This window comes from Phalacrocorax aristotelis, chromosome 7, assembly GCF_949628215.1.
Source record: "Phalacrocorax aristotelis chromosome 7, bGulAri2.1, whole genome shotgun sequence".
Lineage (NCBI taxonomy): Eukaryota > Metazoa > Chordata > Aves > Suliformes > Phalacrocoracidae > Phalacrocorax > Phalacrocorax aristotelis.
In genome coordinates, this window is record NC_134282.1 from 40290551 (window position 1) to 40307989 (window position 17439).

The window sequence follows — 17439 nt, forward strand, 5'->3', positions numbered from 1 at the left end:
ACTTGGATCTTGCTGCCCTCTTCCCTCTCTTACAAATGCCACGAGTTAAGCTTGGATAAGGAGAGGAAATACAAGAAAAATGCGTAGTGAGGCTTACAAATAGTGGAATAAATCTGGAAAGCAATTCCAATCTTAAGAAATGAACAGTGACCTGACTATACACTTAAGTTTCTGAATAATGCTTACAAGGGAGTGCAATAAAACTTGCAAACTTTGTGGTTCATGTAAAACTTTCAATCTGCATAGTGTTTCTAATAGTTACTTGTAATCATCCAGACCAGAAGACTGTTACACATCAAGCAGTTAGTGATCCACTTAACTGTTAGCAATTAACCTGAATATGCCCAGGCCTGTGTTACACTGTGGTCTTCCTGCGTTGTGCTGTGCTTATTGCCTGGCTACAGGGTAAACTTGGCCAGGTAACCACAACAGAGTAGCCCACAGGCCACTCCCACTTGCTGCCAGTGATTACACCACCTGTGCATCCTTGCCCTTATCTAAAAGCGCAGCAACACATTCTCATGTGACCATCCTTTCTGCTGGACAGCAGAAATGATGAACAGAGTTGTTTTCTTCTAAGAAAGTTCCATAATAGCTCAAATGAGCCAAAGGGCATGACCCTTCCATGGGCAGGATCTGCATGTGGATCAGAGGCCCGTTCAGTGCTGAATAGGTTGAGGATCTGAAGGGTTTTAAGACTCTCTCTACTGTCCTCTATTGTGCTAGCTCTAGCAAATGGCATTTTAAGCAATGCTTCGCATAATCTGAGTGCCTTTTTTACTGCTATCATAACAAACCAGCACCTTCTAGTGCATAATTAACATTACCTAATGAAATTACAAATCATAGAATCATAGAACTCTTTGGGTTGGAAGGGACCTTAAAGGTCATCTGGTTCCGATCTTTTAGTCTTTCTTGCTTTTCCTGCTCAACTTGTTAAGAAAAAAGGGTAAAATATAAACTAAGCAAAGCAGATCAATTAAGTCTGAAGTGAACTGATGACATGGAGAAATTTGATTAGAAAACATCCAGTGCTAAAAAGACAACAGTTTCATTCTATAGATTGCAGTGTGTAAATACTCAAAATAGAAAACCACCTTTAGAGCACATATGACCAGGTGATTTTTAGTTCCTGATTGATCATAACATTTCTGCGATGTGTTTTGAATATGTAGGAGATACCTACTAGAGATGTAAACACTTGAGATGTGTTGCCTTGGAACATTTGCATATCTATTCTCCAACGGCTTTGTCATGGCTCCTCCTGAGTCTGTTTTCCTGGGCCTGCCTACCCATTTTCTGTATCTGGTAGTGCGTCAACTCTGCAGTCATTAAAAAGGTCCAGTTTTGTTCCTGTGGCTCATCTTTCCTCTATTGTCAGCCTGGATATGGATAGTATATATAGATTATGATAAGTTATGTATCATTGGAACTTTGCCTATCCACGCTACCTAACTGGATGATGCCCATTAGAATTGAATTTTCAGTGGATCTCAAGCTGCTGTTTCAAATAATGTTCAAATAATGTTGGCAGTGTGCTATTATCTGGAGCATAGTGTGTTGCATATGTGGAATTTTTTTGACGCAAGCGTTAAAATTCTACTTGAAAAATTGGCCCAAGGATGGAAACGAGTCTCAGGAGCTTATGAGAAGCTTCCATTTTAACCTAGCTATGCATAAAAGTAGCCACCTCTGGTAGAAATATTTTCAGAATTCCCAGAGAGACCAAGTCCAATTCCTCTTTGCTCTGAGACAAGAATAGGCATTTTGAAATGTGTGGTTTAAAAAGCTGTGTAGTAGCAATGGTTATGTCTGACTGGAACAAAATGCTATTTGATTCTGTTTCAAACTGCTTTGAAAATCAGAACAATTGCTCTTGCTACATATGCATAGATGAGACGGGAGATGAAACACTCATGTCCAAGAGGCCCCGCTCAGAGGTTCTTATGCCAATGGCATAACTAAAATCTACTCTGAGAAGGATTACTTGTGGAAAGCAAAACTAATGCTGGGGCCTAAAATGGCTGTCTCTGCAAGAGCAAAATAGGAAATCTCAGTGCCTACTAATAAGGAGTTGCTGAAGACCTGTTATGCTGCACATAACTAGGATTATCTTGCTGCTTTAGGAATTACCTGAAGTTGCATTTTTTTGTAAATAATGTATACAAAAGGTAGCTATATAATACAGGAGGATATTTGCATTTCCCTTCGTTTGGCAGAGGTAATAGTCTTCTCACTAATAGGTATCCTTTTACAGCACACGCAAAGCCGTACATCCTTGTCAGACATTGTGGTTTTTTAGGAGTACTTTCTTGTGGAATTACTTTCTACGCCAGCCAGACCTGAAGATGTGTGGACAATTCCTGGATGCTGTGCTATTACACCTAGTTTGGCCTTATCAGTAATTAATTCCCAGTGGCAACACTTTCCAGTTCACTGGAAGCCAATCAGTGGACCAAGGACAACACATGGAAAAACTGTGTACTCAAAACTGAACACTAAAAAAATCCTCAGAAGTAAATAAAACCCACTTAAAATGTCAATTACTTATTACACCCATTTTCCTAAGGGAATAATGGAGAAACACTATGAGAAGGAACATCTTGTATGAAAATGAGAGAGTAAAGATGGGAGTGCATGAGTGCTGCTCACTCACATGCCCAGTCAGAACAGTAGCTTCCTCTGGTCTTAGCGATGTTTTAGGCACTGGCAAAGAGTGTATAGCATGTACTATTCATACATATATGGAGAATGAAAACCTCAAGGTATTTAAAGAAGAAAAGCCCAAATATGTCATGCCCAGAAAGATCTCACTTCTGTAACATGGCCATCGGTTGAGCTGTTAGCAGAAATATCCACAATGATTCTGTTAACCATGGGATCACTGGTGGTGAATTAAGATGAGAACAGCATGACAGCAGCTGACTGGAGCTCAGCACCTCCAGATTTTTGTTCTGGCAGCTCTCCGCCCACTCAAGCTGAAAATAGGGAGAGAAAGATGACATCTGAGTGGTGGTGATTCAGACAAGTGTTTACCACTTCATTCAAATGCATATGCACAAAACGAGTGTGACTTTCCACCTCCACCACAGTTGCTCTTCTTACTATGCAGGTTTGCTCATCAAGCCAGAGAGATTTTGAAAAGAAATTGCTTGTAAGATGTTATGCTAGTCACAGAAATTAGGAAAAACATTTCTTACATATTTCCCTTCTCACAGCCTCACCCTGTGAGAGCTGGAGATCTCAGCGGTTTTCCTGGGGGACAGGTATCTCTGCGGTGGGGATGGAGGGAGCTGGCTCAGAGCAAGTGTTAGTGCCTTGGGAACACAGACCCATGCTTCGAGTTAAATTTTTAATGCAGTGTTAAATTTTGTCTACAGGCTGCCCTCAAAAGGAGCTACTTGAGTGGAGAATTTCTGGTTCACATCTGGTCTCTCTCTGGGTGACGGTCATGCCTTGCTGTCATCCTGCAGGGAAATTAGGGCTGCAGGGTTTGAGACGGCTGGAGGCAGTGGCTTGGCAGCAGTCAACACAGAAAGCAGCATGTGACCAAACAGAAGATATGTTGCCTTTAAGGGAAAGAAAAAGGTTGAGGAAAACAGAACCAGTGACTTTGGAGAACTGAGATGAAAAGGAGCAGCAAGGGACTGGCAAAAGCCTGAGTGTGAGTTAACAACAGTCTAGTTCCAACACAATGCAGAGACAAGTCAGTCTGGGGTGACTTCTACCAGACTGAAGTTCTTGCTTACAAAATTTAAGCTTTTGTTTTGTACCAGCTTCACATCTTGTTATCATGGTGTTTGAAGTTCTGTATTAAGCACCAGCATCTAGCACATATTTGCATGTAACTATGGAGCCAATAAGAGTGTTGAGTCTTGGGCTCTCAACCGTATCTCTGGCATTATCTCATTAGTAAGTCATTGCCATGGTAGTAGAGAAATTGAGCTTACTAGGCTATCAGTAGGTATTTACTTCTCTTATTCATAGCAATGACTCACCAGCAATACAAATTTTTTCTATTGGTGCCCCCTTGCATGTAGTTTTCCATTTACCTGCCACTGTGACATTGTGAGTGGTTCGTCATAACATTTTCTGTTGTATGACTCAGTAGAACAAAAGACAATAGAACAAAAATCTGTGTCATTTGTATCCAGATTTTTTGTTAAATTGCTAAAATTTGTTTAATCATTAAAATGACTTCTGATTCCTTTGGTTTAAAGGAAGAGCAGTGAAGATAATCTATCCAATTTGATTTAAATTCCTCTGTAGCAAAAGTGTATCCTATATTTAATAAGGCAAAACATACTCTGATGTCACTTGATGTCCTAGCTTTTGTAACTTAACCATTACTATAGTTAACATATATTCTTAAACTAAAGATTATTTTTTGATAACCCTCTGGAATTCTAAAACCAATCTCCTTTCCCACATTATTTCCTCCTTTAAGAACAAACAGTGCTTTTTTTTTTTTTTTTTAGAGCAGTTCCATATAGAGTGTATGGATTCTCTTCAGCTTATAATAACATTTACAATAAAGAAAGATGGAAATCAAATATTGTTAATGTATATAAAATTTAGACCACAAATTGGGTCTATCAGGCCAAACACCATCAAAGAGATGGAAAATATTTTTAAAGTTTCTAATTTTTGGATCTTTCATGGGACTGAAGGTTGATTTAGATGGCAAGAGGAGCCCAGCTTCTTTGTTACCAGATGAGAACCCACTATTGGTATGGAGTAATGAGATAAAATATTAATATGTTTTTAATAGGCTTGATATACACCTAAAGGGTTCCATTGCACTCAGATGATCCAAATGCAGGTTATTCTCTCAACTGAAAAGCACTTATTTGCAGAAAGAGGAAAAGCTGTCTTCCACTACTAGCCTGTAATTGTGTAAGACCATAAAATATTAAATGCTGGAGATGATACGTATCTTACGTAAGAACCGACTGTATGTCAACAAACAATGTGGTTTATTTTCCCCTGTTTTTAAGTAAAAGAATAAATGAAAATTCTTCTGTTTTGAGTGAACTGCTAGATGTCTTGCTGGAATATTGAAGATAACTATTGATCCCACTGAACATGCACATAGACCTTATCTTAGTTAATGGATGCCTCTGGGTTACAAACCCAGAAACACAAGCCTTGTTGGTAGCAGGTCATCTATGCATGGATTTGGGATTTGACTGTGTTGTAACTCCTGTTCTGGACAGTCAGCAGTCTTTCCACACAAAAAAATGAATCAGTGAGGTCTTACCTGTGGCCACATTATACTCTGCTACTTAAAAAATGTAATAGAACAGAGTATGCTAAAGCCCGTTGTAAAATTCAAATGGGTATAATTTAGAATTTCAATGTTATTGAAATGACACATTAGTCAGAATTTAATGTTCAAGTTTTTATGTCTTACAAAAAAGCCCAATAACTAACGTGCTAATAAAATATTCACAAACTAAACCTTTGCTGAACAGGACTTCAGGATGCTTGAGAGTGCTTCTTCTCATAGCCTTCTAGGGTACAGAGAAGCTAAGATTCAGACTGCAGAAAACCAGATGAGTTCAGGCAAGTGACAATAATGTTGTAGTAGGAGATTTATAGGGAGAAATAAACCAGTATCTTTTATTAGACTAACCAATACAGTTTTGAAAAAAAAAACCAACCAAAAAACATAAGCTTTTGGGGGTCTGATGTTTTCTGTCTGACAGGGTTCATACACCCTATCAGAGTGTAAGAGGCAGCACTGCAAACCCAGGTATTCATGCTTGACAGCCACAAACACACGTGCTTTTTAAGCAAGCTGTAACAACAATTTAATAATCAGTGTTATGCTTTTCACAGACACAAGTGGTTCCCGGACCTGGAAATAGTGCCTGCTGTATCTTAGGCAGGTTTTCCTTGCTTGGTTGTCACTCAGGAAGCTCCTACTTAAATTTGGACAAGCCTCTAAACTCCTGCTGGGAGAGTGCTGTAGGCAAGGCTGAGTGAAGGCAATCGGAGAGAAATGCTGGGTGCCCAGAGGCTTGATCCAGAAACAGAGGGGACTGTTTCTTTTGAATTACCCAAAAGGTTATCTGTGTCTTTTTTTCCAAACTTTTTCAGTTGGTCTTATAAAAGGCATTGTTTCCCCATGTAAATCTACCTGTTCGTATTCATAGACGATCATGACTATGAAGACTGAATGGCATTTTGTCTGTTTCCCAGACACGCCCGATTTTTCATAGGTAATATCCTGTGCTGATTTTGGAACATGGACAAACTGATGCTGCTGTTGAGATTGCCTTTCCTTGGAGCCTCCCGCTAGCCCTTGGCGGACAGCACAGGTGTGTGTGATAACAGGCACAGGTGTGCCTGAGCCCTTCTGTGGAGGTGATAGTTATCTGGGTGTTTTGTGATCTGCTTGGGGCACAGTCCAAAGAGCTGAGCCTGGGCCTGTGTTTTGGAAAGGGTAGAGTTTCTCATCAGGTGATGAGAGAAATAGGTCACCCAGGTTGTGAGGGGCCAGGCTGGATGAGCTGAAAGATGTTGAAAGACACTGGTTCCCTGCTGGTACAGGTGCTGCTATATTTGTTCTTTGTTGGCAACACACATGATTTTCCACATGTTCATTGAAATACGAAGGTACATTCTCTGCACTCGCAGGCTGTGCAGTGCCTGGAGGAGTTTGGCTCAGGCTTGTAGAAATGCTTATGGCTATACAGCTCAGACTAAACCACCCTACTTTATTTAGTTTTTTAAGCACAGCTCTGCTGGCTGGGAAGGCCGGGGGACAGGGAGGGATTTCCAAGTGATTCATGGGCAGCTGTTGCAGGCAGCATAAATTCAAGCCATTTACAAAATCATCATGGAACAAGGTCCTTCCAACAGGAGTGTGAGTGATGGCTGAGAAGCACCACTGAATGGCAATTTGGGAATGACCTCAACTGCTCAGCCAAAATATTGTCATGCTCCCTTACTAACATGTTGCTATACCACTTGTTGGCGGTGTGTGTGTGCACATGCAGATTTTTCTTTTGAGAAAATGGAAGGTCTTTACACTGTTGTTGTTTTGATTTCAGACAAGGCTTTTACAGTTTATCTTTTTGTCTCATCCAGCATTCTCGCTGCTTTGGTGTTATGTCAGGTCAGCTCCTTCAACAGCAGGGACTTCCTTCCTTTTCCCAGAATGCAGGAAGGTACCACCACCTTGTCGTGGTGGGCCAGATCCTTTCTGTGCATTGACAATGATAATTCTAACCTCTCAGTTTTCCCACATTTTTGCAATTCCAGAAGGTTCCCTGGTTGCTCGTAGGCAAGAGCACCCACAGCTTGCACCTAGCCCTCAAGGACATGTGAAAGACCCCGACGATGTAAACCAGATGTAAAACTTCTAGAAAAATGTTTTTTAATAATCTGATGACCTAGCTAAGGGGTGCCCATGGAGTGGGGCAGGCGAGGCAGGGCCCTGCCCCCGTGTCCCCCCGGGGCGGGCAGCACGCCCGTGCACCCTGCGGGCTGGTGGCGCAGAGAAGGACGGGCCCACCCGGCCGCCTGGGCCGCGCGCCCCCTCGGGCTGCCCGCGCGGCGCGTGTCTCCGGGCGGGGCGCGGAGCGAGAGCCAATCGGGAGGCGCTGCTGCCTCCCGGGTGGGCGGTGGCGCGGGCTTCTGCGCCAGTCAGACGAGGCGGGGGGGCGGAGAGAGGCGGGAGACACGCGGGCGGGGCCGCGGGCAAACACGACGGCGGGGTTGCGGCGAGCGCCTGCCGTTCGGCCATGGCGGCGTCTCCTGTTGAGGTGTTGGGGCTGCCGGGTGAGGAGGTGAGGCCTGTGACCACCCGCTCCCCACCGCTCTCCCCCCCCCCCCCCCCCCCGCCGCGCTTCCCGCTTCCTTTCTCCGCGGAGGGCGGGCGGCGGCTTCCTCGCGGGGCCGGGCGGGTGGGTCTCTCCTCAGGGCGGGGGTTTCCTGCGGGCTCGCTGCGGTCTGGCGTGGCGGCGGGGGTGGGGGAGCGGGCTGAGGTGGGGCGGGGGCCCCGGCGGGCCTGCCCGGGGGTGGGGCAACGCCGGCCCGACGCCCCCCTCCCAGCTTCCCTGTGTAGAGGCTGCCGGGCCCCCCACCGACTCCGTCCGAGCGCGGCAATCTGGCGGCTGCCCTGTCGCCTAGCACCGGCATTCCTGTCTCCAGGCTGCTTTTTGAAAGCTGTGTGAGCCTCCCCCTGTAGACGGAGAAATTCGCGTTCGTTGGGCGACTTCCTTGTGACGGAGCTAGATGGGTGAAGCGGGATTTCTTCTCCCCCCGCTCCCTCCCTCAGAACTGAAGAGTAAAGTCTTTGTTTCAGGCTTTGTCACAGAGAGCGTTTGAACCACTGAAGCGGTGCGTGGATTAAAATTGTACGAAAAATAGTTTGGGGCCTGAGCGATGGCGCTTTTCTCTGCTTTGCCGTTAGCGAGAATATGAAATCTTGTGTGCGTTTCAGTGTTTTTGTAATAAACTCGTGGGTATCTGAAAGTGACTCCTACAGCGACTTCTCTTATGAGATCGTAGTTCCTGAGCGCGTGGATCTTTGGAAGGTGGATGTACTGATGTACCTGTTATTGTGCTTAAGTGGTAGGCAGGTGGCGTGGGCTTTTGCGTTTTAACTGTGGCTTGTGCATAGGGCAGAATATTAAAGGAATAGTTAACTTTATCAAGAAGAAAGAGGGTGATTTCTTTTTTACTTACAGGTACAGGAAGACTAATGCTGTATCCATCTGAAAGCTGTTTGGTGACCTGTATGAAATGTCAGTGATGTTGTCTTTGAGCCAACAGGATATTTTACCAAGACTGCCTTTGACCAGCTCTTTTTGTGTCCACCAGGGATGATCTCTGTGTGAATGCATGCTCGTTGTGTATTAGCAGGAATTCACTTTATTATATTCCTAGTCTGTTAGCATGGCTCTCTTTCTGAAGTTCTGCTTTACTTCTGGAGAAATAACTCTAAATCTCTGAAATTATTATTTTTTTCTTCATCTTAATATTTGAATTGCATAGGAGTTGTAACAGAAAATGAGCACAGCGTGCTGCAAGGGCTGCATAGCACTTCCCATTGTAAGATTCTATTTTCAGTTGCTAGTAACTTTTTGACGCTATCTAGTTGGACTAAAACATTCCATGCCTCAGGCTCTCTATTTTAACTTTATTCAACTTTGGTCAGTTCAGTTGTTTCTTAGCCTCCCTTGCTATGGGAAAAATATTTTGTAATCTGCTCAAAATGGAACAATTCTGATATTACCTCCTTCCTTTTGAACATGAATACATTCCTTTGGAACAGCTGGGGGAAGGGGGAGAAGGTTCGAGTATGTAACAAATCTATCAAATACAACTTTTTCCGTAAGTCAAAAATTTAGCCAAACTTTTTCAAGTTATAAATGTCAAAAAATGCAGTTTGTTTGTGATCAGAGACTTTGTAATGTAATTGGTGCATATTGATTAATGAGTAAAGAACTTGCTCAGTTTTCTTCATAGCTTTTGTGTGCGATTCTGCATGCAGAAATGACAAAACAAATGATCTTAGGGTGATAGGAAAACTGCTGCCAGCTGCTTTTGTACTAGAAAGGAAACTACGCTTCTGCCTTTCTAGGTTGCCTTTTTTTGTCTTTTCAGAGTTTAAATCTGGAAGATTGCATGCACAGAATCACAACAAAAATACCATGTCAGAACCCCAAATCATATACAAGGTAGCATCAAAGAGTTTTTTGTAAAAACCTCCCCCGCCCTCATTTTGCAGGCTTTTCATAGTTTATGTCAGCACACTGCTGCTTACCCAGGGCTGCTCTGTGACCCATTGTGCAAGATGGATCTGCTTGGGGTATGATTCAAAATTGTCTGGTAAAAAAGTAGTGTTACCTGCAAAACATCTTTACTTCTTGCAGCTACTGCCTACAACCAAATGTTAAATATAATAATTGTAAATAAATGGTAAATAAAATAATGAAGGAAGGTGAGAAGTTGGTCTAATTGTGGAGGCAGTTGAATGCAGTATTAGAGTGTGGATTCCCCTCCCTCCCAATTATGCATTTCTTCCAGATTTCTTGGTTAATGGTGTATTAGTCACTTGAACTTAATAAAGGATTGCTAATATGATGTTGCTGACACAAACAAAATTATTAGGAAGCTGTAGCTGACGTTATTGTGAATACAGTGGGATATTGCATATGCTGTATGTAGTTATCTGAATTTCAGTGCCTGAATTTAGCAGATGCAGTTGTCCTTATTTTCTCTAGTTCAGTTTTTCTTCTGTAAAATGGATGTAGTATCTTTCTGTCACCCATAGGACATCTTATGATTTAGCTGGGTATTGAAGTAATGAGCACTAGAAAAGTCAATGGGGAAAACTAATAATTCTGTTTTCAGAGCAGGATCTTAGTAGTGTGTAGAAAGTTAGGTCTGGGATCACGTGCTGAAAAATGAAGACAGGAGAAAATACAAATTAGTAGTTTGCGAGCAATACCGATTTTGTTTACTTAGTGAGGTATCCGTCTCTTAGAAAGACATAGTTTATGATGCTATGATCAGAAGTTCTAATGGGATGAATATACAATAACTGGCTAAAATGAATACAGGGACAATATTAGACTAAAACTGAATGCTGATCACATTTCTGTATTCTTATTTTATTGTGAATTGTTTTAAATTGCAGGATAATATATAGAAAAAAGGCAAATGAACAGATTATACACCTTGCTACAGCTGATCTCAATGTAGAAAAATAAAGAGCTGTAATAATATTTTTAAAAATTACTTTTCATCCTCCCGTTAACTTTTTCTAAAGAGGAAAGAAATGCTGTGAAGTATACTTCCCACCTCCAGGTCGGACTTTCTCTCACAGTGCTCTTTGCCTCAGGCTGCTTGAAAAAATCAGTTGGGAGCATTAACTGCTGCAGACTTAGTCTTGACCTGTGAAGTGGGTAAATGTGCCTGTTGTTGCATACTTGGGATATGTCTACCTTTGAATATAGTTGCAGTGTTGGTTCAGATCTGCAGGAGTGGACTGAAAACTGCTGCTTTTCTTTGTCATACCAGTGCTAACTTTGCTAGTGCTCTTAAATGTGCTTGTTGAGGTGGGGTATCCTTAGCTACAGGGTTTTTGGCTGAAGGACTTCCTAATACAAAACTTTCAGGTTGCGAAGGCTTGGATTTCTGTAGATTAAACACTTCGATCAAACATTTTCTGACACTGAGGTATTATTCATTTCCAGTTACTGTGGTTTTGTGATATTTGACTGCAATACTTAATACAGCATTTTCTATCAGTAATTGTGGAATGATTTTTCAAAGACTGAAGGAAGAATCGTTGATATCTTGGCTAATGCTCTGTTATGTTTTTGGTTACAGAAGGATTTATGTTTTTAGTGGATTGCTGGGTTAAAAATGAAGAACTGGCCAGAATGACAGTGTATTTATGTCTATTAAAATACCTATATGTCAGAGTTCTTGCACTCCCAGCCTGAATTAAAGGCTTTCTTATTTTGCTTAGCTCTTCTTATGTTGCCTAACTTAATATAAGTTAGCTGTCTCTTTTGATCTGTTGTGTCTGTTACGTTTGATCTGTTTCAGGGATCAAGCTAGTAATGGGAACTTCTCATAGGCAAAAAAACACACTTGCCATAGGCAAAAACCGCACTTGCCACTTGTATGCATTTGCCATTTTGGAAGTCACTTGAGAGCTGTCCTATGTAGAACTGTTCTTGTTCTCTGTAGATCACATAAGATTTCTCATAAGTGTATGGTATTTCATTCTGGAAAGCTTTAGATATATTTTTACGTTCTTTTAGGATATACTACTGGAGTAGGTTGCTGCTGGAGTAGGTTGCTTATGGTTATTTAGCTTGCTGCTGGTGAATGGGATGTCTTGGTTATATGGTTTGTCTCCTCTACTTCTGCACATCTTACCTCACAGCCCTTTTCCTATTGCTGTATTTTGAAGATGATACCGATTACCAGAAATCTTTCGGACGTTACTTCAGAAATTGACATGTACAGGTCGTCTTCTGGATTGCTTTTGCCAAAAACAGTGATTTTCCTTGGCTTGTTTGTGCCTGAGCTTAAGGCAGCCCAGTGCTGCTGTTCCTGTTCAAACTCTATGGCTTCCCTTGTACCTCTGTACTGGATGTCTGCTCTATCTGACTGTTCTTATATGGGGCACTCAAATTGAAAAAAGTAGGAATGTATGCCTCTGTGCTTCAGAAATGCTCTGAATTTATTCTAGACTGTGAAGGACTTTCCCATCGCAAGGCATGATCTGGAATCCAGTGTATCTGGAATAGTGTACACACTTGTAGAAATGGTGATGCTTGCTAGTTTGGGAGGTTTTTTTTGTTTTGCTTTGGGTTTGTTAGTGAGTTTTTGTTTGGGTTTTTTGAACAGCAATGTATTTTGTGTAGCTCTGATGGTTTCCAGAAGCTGTCTTACCTACCTGCGTTTGTTTTGCTTTTTAAAGCCTTTCACACTGAACTAACAAACACTGACTATTAGGGGTGTTGGGTTGCACATGTTGAAAAGTGGCTGGTTTGGGTTTTTTTGTTTGTTTGTAGGTTGGTTTTGTGGTGGTTTGTTTGGGGTTTTTGTAGTAAAATTCTGTTGACAAATGGATAACTCCATTAGTAGACCCTTATCTTGAATCTTTTCCTTAATTTGCAGTCAAGCGGAGGTGTAAATACAATCTGTAGCAACGTCCAGCATTTGTTGAAGGATGAGACTTCCTTATTTATGAACACAAAATGCTCCTATAGTACAAGTAATGTTAAAGTTCTTTTAGTGAGTTAGTAAAACTGGACTGTAAGCAGCAGGTAGAAGTTAATGACTTTCATTGTGTTTACAAGATTGATTAATGTAGTTCTATAATAGCAATCTTCCTGAATCTAACACTTGCTTTGAGATAATTTCTTCAAAGAAAAATGGTTCAGCTCTGGTCGCCATGGAGGGGGAGGGGAGTGCTCTCTGGGTTGTGAAGGTATAGTCAAGATGGTGAAGTCTCCTTCCCACTTTCTACCTCCAGGTGAAATGAACCGGTGATGCTAACAAAACTTATTATAATTTAGAAAGCACCTAGCATATATGTCTGCCTCACTTGTAAGGTCTGGATACTGCAGGAACTACTTTCCTTCGGTTAAGGCTCACCATTCTGTGGGAAATGCTTTGTTTCAAATGAGATGGTAGGTTTTAACAATAACTTCACTGGGCCTATTTGTCATGTTGCCAACTTCTTACCTATCTCCTGGTGGGATTGCTCAAGCTGAATATAGCATATATAAGTGCTCCTAGCTAGCCTGATTTATAATAATGTGTTGGAGGTTTTTTGTTTAAGAAGTAAAGAATTTTATGATAGTTCATAGTACCTCTTTCTCCATAATGTGTGAAGAAATTCTGTTCTTAAATGTTGTTTTTAAGGTTAGACAGGTGAAGAATGTCAGTATCTTTTGGACCACTTAAGGGAAAACATTCTGTGCTAACCTCAGTGTAGGTAATGGAAGAGCCAAATCCTTAATTATTCATACTCTGAAAAGTTTGAGATGAAAAGACTACTTACCGGTCCAGTAAATGCCATTAAGGAATTTGGTTTTGTTGTGAAACACTCAAATGTAACTTTATGGTCACTAATGACCTCAAGGTAAAACTCAAAACAAAACCCAATTTTTTTTGCAATTTGAATTCAGTAAAGTGCTCTTGGATGGGAAATACAGGCTAGGAAGCTTGCTAAAATATGGGTTCTTTAACTTAGAGAAACACAGCAGTTTCAGCTACTAGAATTGGCATACGTAAGAAGCTGTTCAACTGAAATATGTAGTCACTTTAGCCGTAAGCAGCTTTCAGCATTGTTACAGAGCTGCTCCTAGGCTTCAGAGCCTTCTATGGGATGATGTTGGTCTTTCAAGCACAAATCACTGATTAAATACAAGCCTCTAGTAGGGTAAGGCAGAGTACCTTGAGTGAGATGTCTCAGAGATTTGAGAAGCACGCTATAGAAGAGACTATACATTCGTGGTATGTCTCTCTTAAGCTAGTACTTAATCTTTAACAGGGTCTTGGCTTTAGTGCACTTCTACTCATGCAAGTGTCCTGACTTTTCTTGCTGTTCATAGCTGTTCCTTAATGAGATCAGCAGTCTGTGTAGATGTACACTATAATAGCTGATAATCTTTTCTTTTTTTCTTCTCCTCTATTGACCTTCTGGACCTCATTACTTGGGATGGGAGGGATCCCTCTACATGGGATGTAGAACACTTCTCAGCCTGTTGACAATCCCTTCCTTTTTATGCTCTTTCGCTGGGCCAGGCTATTCACTGGTTTCTGTTTTGAACTTCCAAACTACTGGTATGTTTATTTCAGCTTGCCTTATCTGCATACACCCAAAGTTGAATTTAATGTTCTCTTTTTATCTGTGCACTGTATGCAAACATGGTATGAAACTTAAAGCCTTACTATATAATTCCTGATATGACTAGAATCTTAAAAGCTGATGCTGCTGACTGTTTTATCATTGTAATATCATTTGATGCTCTTTTTTTGGCTTGATTTAGGTCAAGAATCAACTGCCACTATCTAGCTAGAACAAAAGAATAACAGGATGTTGCTGCCAAGAGCAATTGTTTACTACAAAGTGTGCTCTCTGTTAGCCTACTCAGACATATATCTATTGGTTTCCTCAAAAAAAGCTGTCTAGTAGTCCAGCAGATACTATCGGACAACCATCCTATTTTTGGTGTTTCCTTATATCCTGTGACTCTTTTCTGTAAAAGAAATATCTTGAAAAAGGAAAACCAAAACTTGAACCAAAGATAAAAATAGGAAAGCCTAATTAAAAAAACTAAAAAATTAATTTTTAAATACTAACCAAATAGGTACTCTGAAGAACTCTACTTCTAATTAAAAACCTTTCTCTTCCATTGCTATACAATTACTTCAGTTTATTTGAATTTTGTCTTATGCATGTCAAACTGCTTTTTCTGTAGGTATCTGAGTCTGACTCCAGTCAGTCATCTGCTGGAGGTTTGGGTTGTGTCAGGAGTCATTGTTCAACTTGAGAAACAGATTGCAACTTGCTGAAGACTCCTCTGAAATTGTCTGGACTTGAAGTGTTTATGTTAACATCAGAGAGAACCCTTACAGCCACTGAATTAGATAATAGCGTATTATATTTTGTCTGATCACTTCAAATGAAGGAGAACAGTTAGTATAATATGTTTGTAGCTGAATTACTGGATGTTGCAGATGTTAATGACTGGCAAAGATAAATGCCTCTTGCTGCTGTAACATTACCGTATTTCAGTGCACAAAATGAAAAATTTTGAGCTTCTCCTCCCCCTACCCCGAGTCAGGAACAGGCAGCAGCTAAAACTTGTAAGGTGACAAGTTACAACTTTCTGTTGTAATCTTGTTGCAAAACTTAGCACATAGTTTGTGCAGGAAATATTTTAGCATTTACAGCCCGTAGAACTGACAGCGCACTCTGGCTGCATGCACATGCACGCATATGAACACACAAACGTGCGCATGCTCACAGATTGGAGTATGCCTTTGGGGACTCAGACAAGGATCACACTTTATCATCATTCTCTGTTTTGTACTATAGTCATCACCATTTCTTGATTTATGCCTTCTTTCTTACCCTTTCTTTCTGTATGTGCCTTTTCTTCTGTCTCCTGCTCTGTCTTGGACTTCTACTGATGAAGTAGGAGTCACTCTTCTGTTTGTCACTAGCATTATTTTCCTACCACGTGAATTTGGGAAGGATGGGGGCGAGAATAGACAAGGTTAATACCTGTCCTTTATAGTCATTGACTATAAACAGCTGTAACCCAGGCAAGTTATGAAATCATGAACAAGTTTTAAACTCCTTAAAAGCTTGACATTTCTTTGCAAATTCAGTTTTCTTGCCCAAAATGAACACTTCAAGAACTTCTCATCTTAATATATATTTATTGAATCTAGGCAGATTTGGAGTGACTTTGTGGAAATGAAACACTATACAGTTCTGGAAGTTCCACTTTATTAGTTTGGCTCTTGCTTTGCTTTGTAGAGAACACATTTAAAATCTAATTTAATTGGCATACATAAAAAGGATTTCTGTGTTATGATCAGTTCAAAGTATCACAGGCTGGCAGGCATTGCCTTTAAAGCTTTGTGTTATTGTCTATGTATCAGCTCAGAAACCTTCTATTTCATCATCTTGTTAAATATTATCTGTTAGTAAATAGATTCAGTGTTGGAAATTGTGAAAACATCTCATGTTTGCAGACCCAGCTGTTTTGACCAGTTGATCTTGAACATCTACTTTAGAATATACTAATATGATTAACAATAGAATAATGATAAAAGCTGGAAGTTCATAATAAGATAACGAACTTGCCGATTCAGCTCTGTAAAGGATGTTTTGTCTGACTTAATCAGACCAAGAATTTTTGGATGTGCGGGGTTGTGGCGTGATGGGTCCTTCCAGTGTAAGGCAATTCTGATTGCATTTGGATCGAGCTCTCTGAATTTCTCCTGATCTGCCTTGTGCACTAGTGTGACCAGAGAATGGGGAACCTAATTTCTTAGGATTAAGTGTTGCCCTTGCACATTAGCATAGTTTTTTTTCCTCAAGTTTCTAGTCTTTATAGCGTGGAAAAGGAAGAATTGGACCCTTCAGTATCACCTATCAGCTTAAAAAATACACAGAAAGGGGTGTGGTGGGTTGTGGTGGGTTTTTGGGGAGTGAAAGGGGTTAGTGGAAAAAATGAAAGTGAAAAAGGAGCTCTGTGGGGAAGACTGTTGTTCAGAATTATTTTTTAAACTGTTTTTGTTAATCTAGAAGGATATTTCTAAATGGTAGTTCATAAGCAGATGTCAGCTTGCTTGGTTGTTCTGCTGGGCTAACTGTAGTTGTCCCTGTTTAACACCAACCCCAAACAAATAATACTCTTTCAGCAAGGCATGTTTAAATCAACATTCAGCATGCCAGCCTCAGGTTTGCAGCTTATAGTTTCCTGAGGTCACATACAAAGCAACTTGTCTTTTTTGTAAAACGGCATTCAGATAAATTCAGATCTGTATTATGATACAAGTAAACAAACTGCGTAATTAAGCCAACTTTAAACTCTGAGGAGTGTGGATCCTATTTCTGGGATCTCCTCTGTGTGGACTATGGGGATGCCCTGTTACGCCTGACTCTGAGATGCCCATGCCCAAAAGTATCTAATTGTCTTTACTTTTCTCATGCTTGAATAATTGAGAGAAGCTTGTGGTCTAAGCAACTAAATGCAGATGCAAGAGAAGGTATTTGTCTTTTAGGGCAGTATACCCTATACCAATGTCTGCTCTTGGCCTTTTTCTGAGAAGGGGATGGTGAGATTGTTTCTTGAGCTGGGTTCTGTCAGTTGGGTCCCGTGGGCTGTGACTGCAGACCCTCCTCTTGTTGGGAGAGGGTAGTGGTGCACTGAGTGA

At 41.0% G+C, this 17439-nt stretch overlaps 1 protein-coding gene across 3 annotated transcripts in view; it reads left to right on the plus strand.

The window, feature by feature from the left end:
- The first annotated feature begins 7665 nt into the window (after window positions 1-7665).
- Window positions 7666-17439, plus strand: part of NEDD4 (NEDD4 E3 ubiquitin protein ligase) — a 59681-nt gene continuing 49907 nt past the window's right edge. For 2 of the 3 annotated variants that reach the window (XM_075100307.1, XM_075100308.1), the window contains exon 1: window positions 7666-7796. In XM_075100307.1, the coding sequence (XP_074956408.1) occupies window positions 7752-7796 (45 nt within the window). In that variant the 5' untranslated portion in view covers window positions 7666-7751. Of the gene's footprint in view, window positions 7797-9591; window positions 9693-17439 lie in introns of those variants that run through there. The other variant, XM_075100309.1, reaches the window with a different exon arrangement.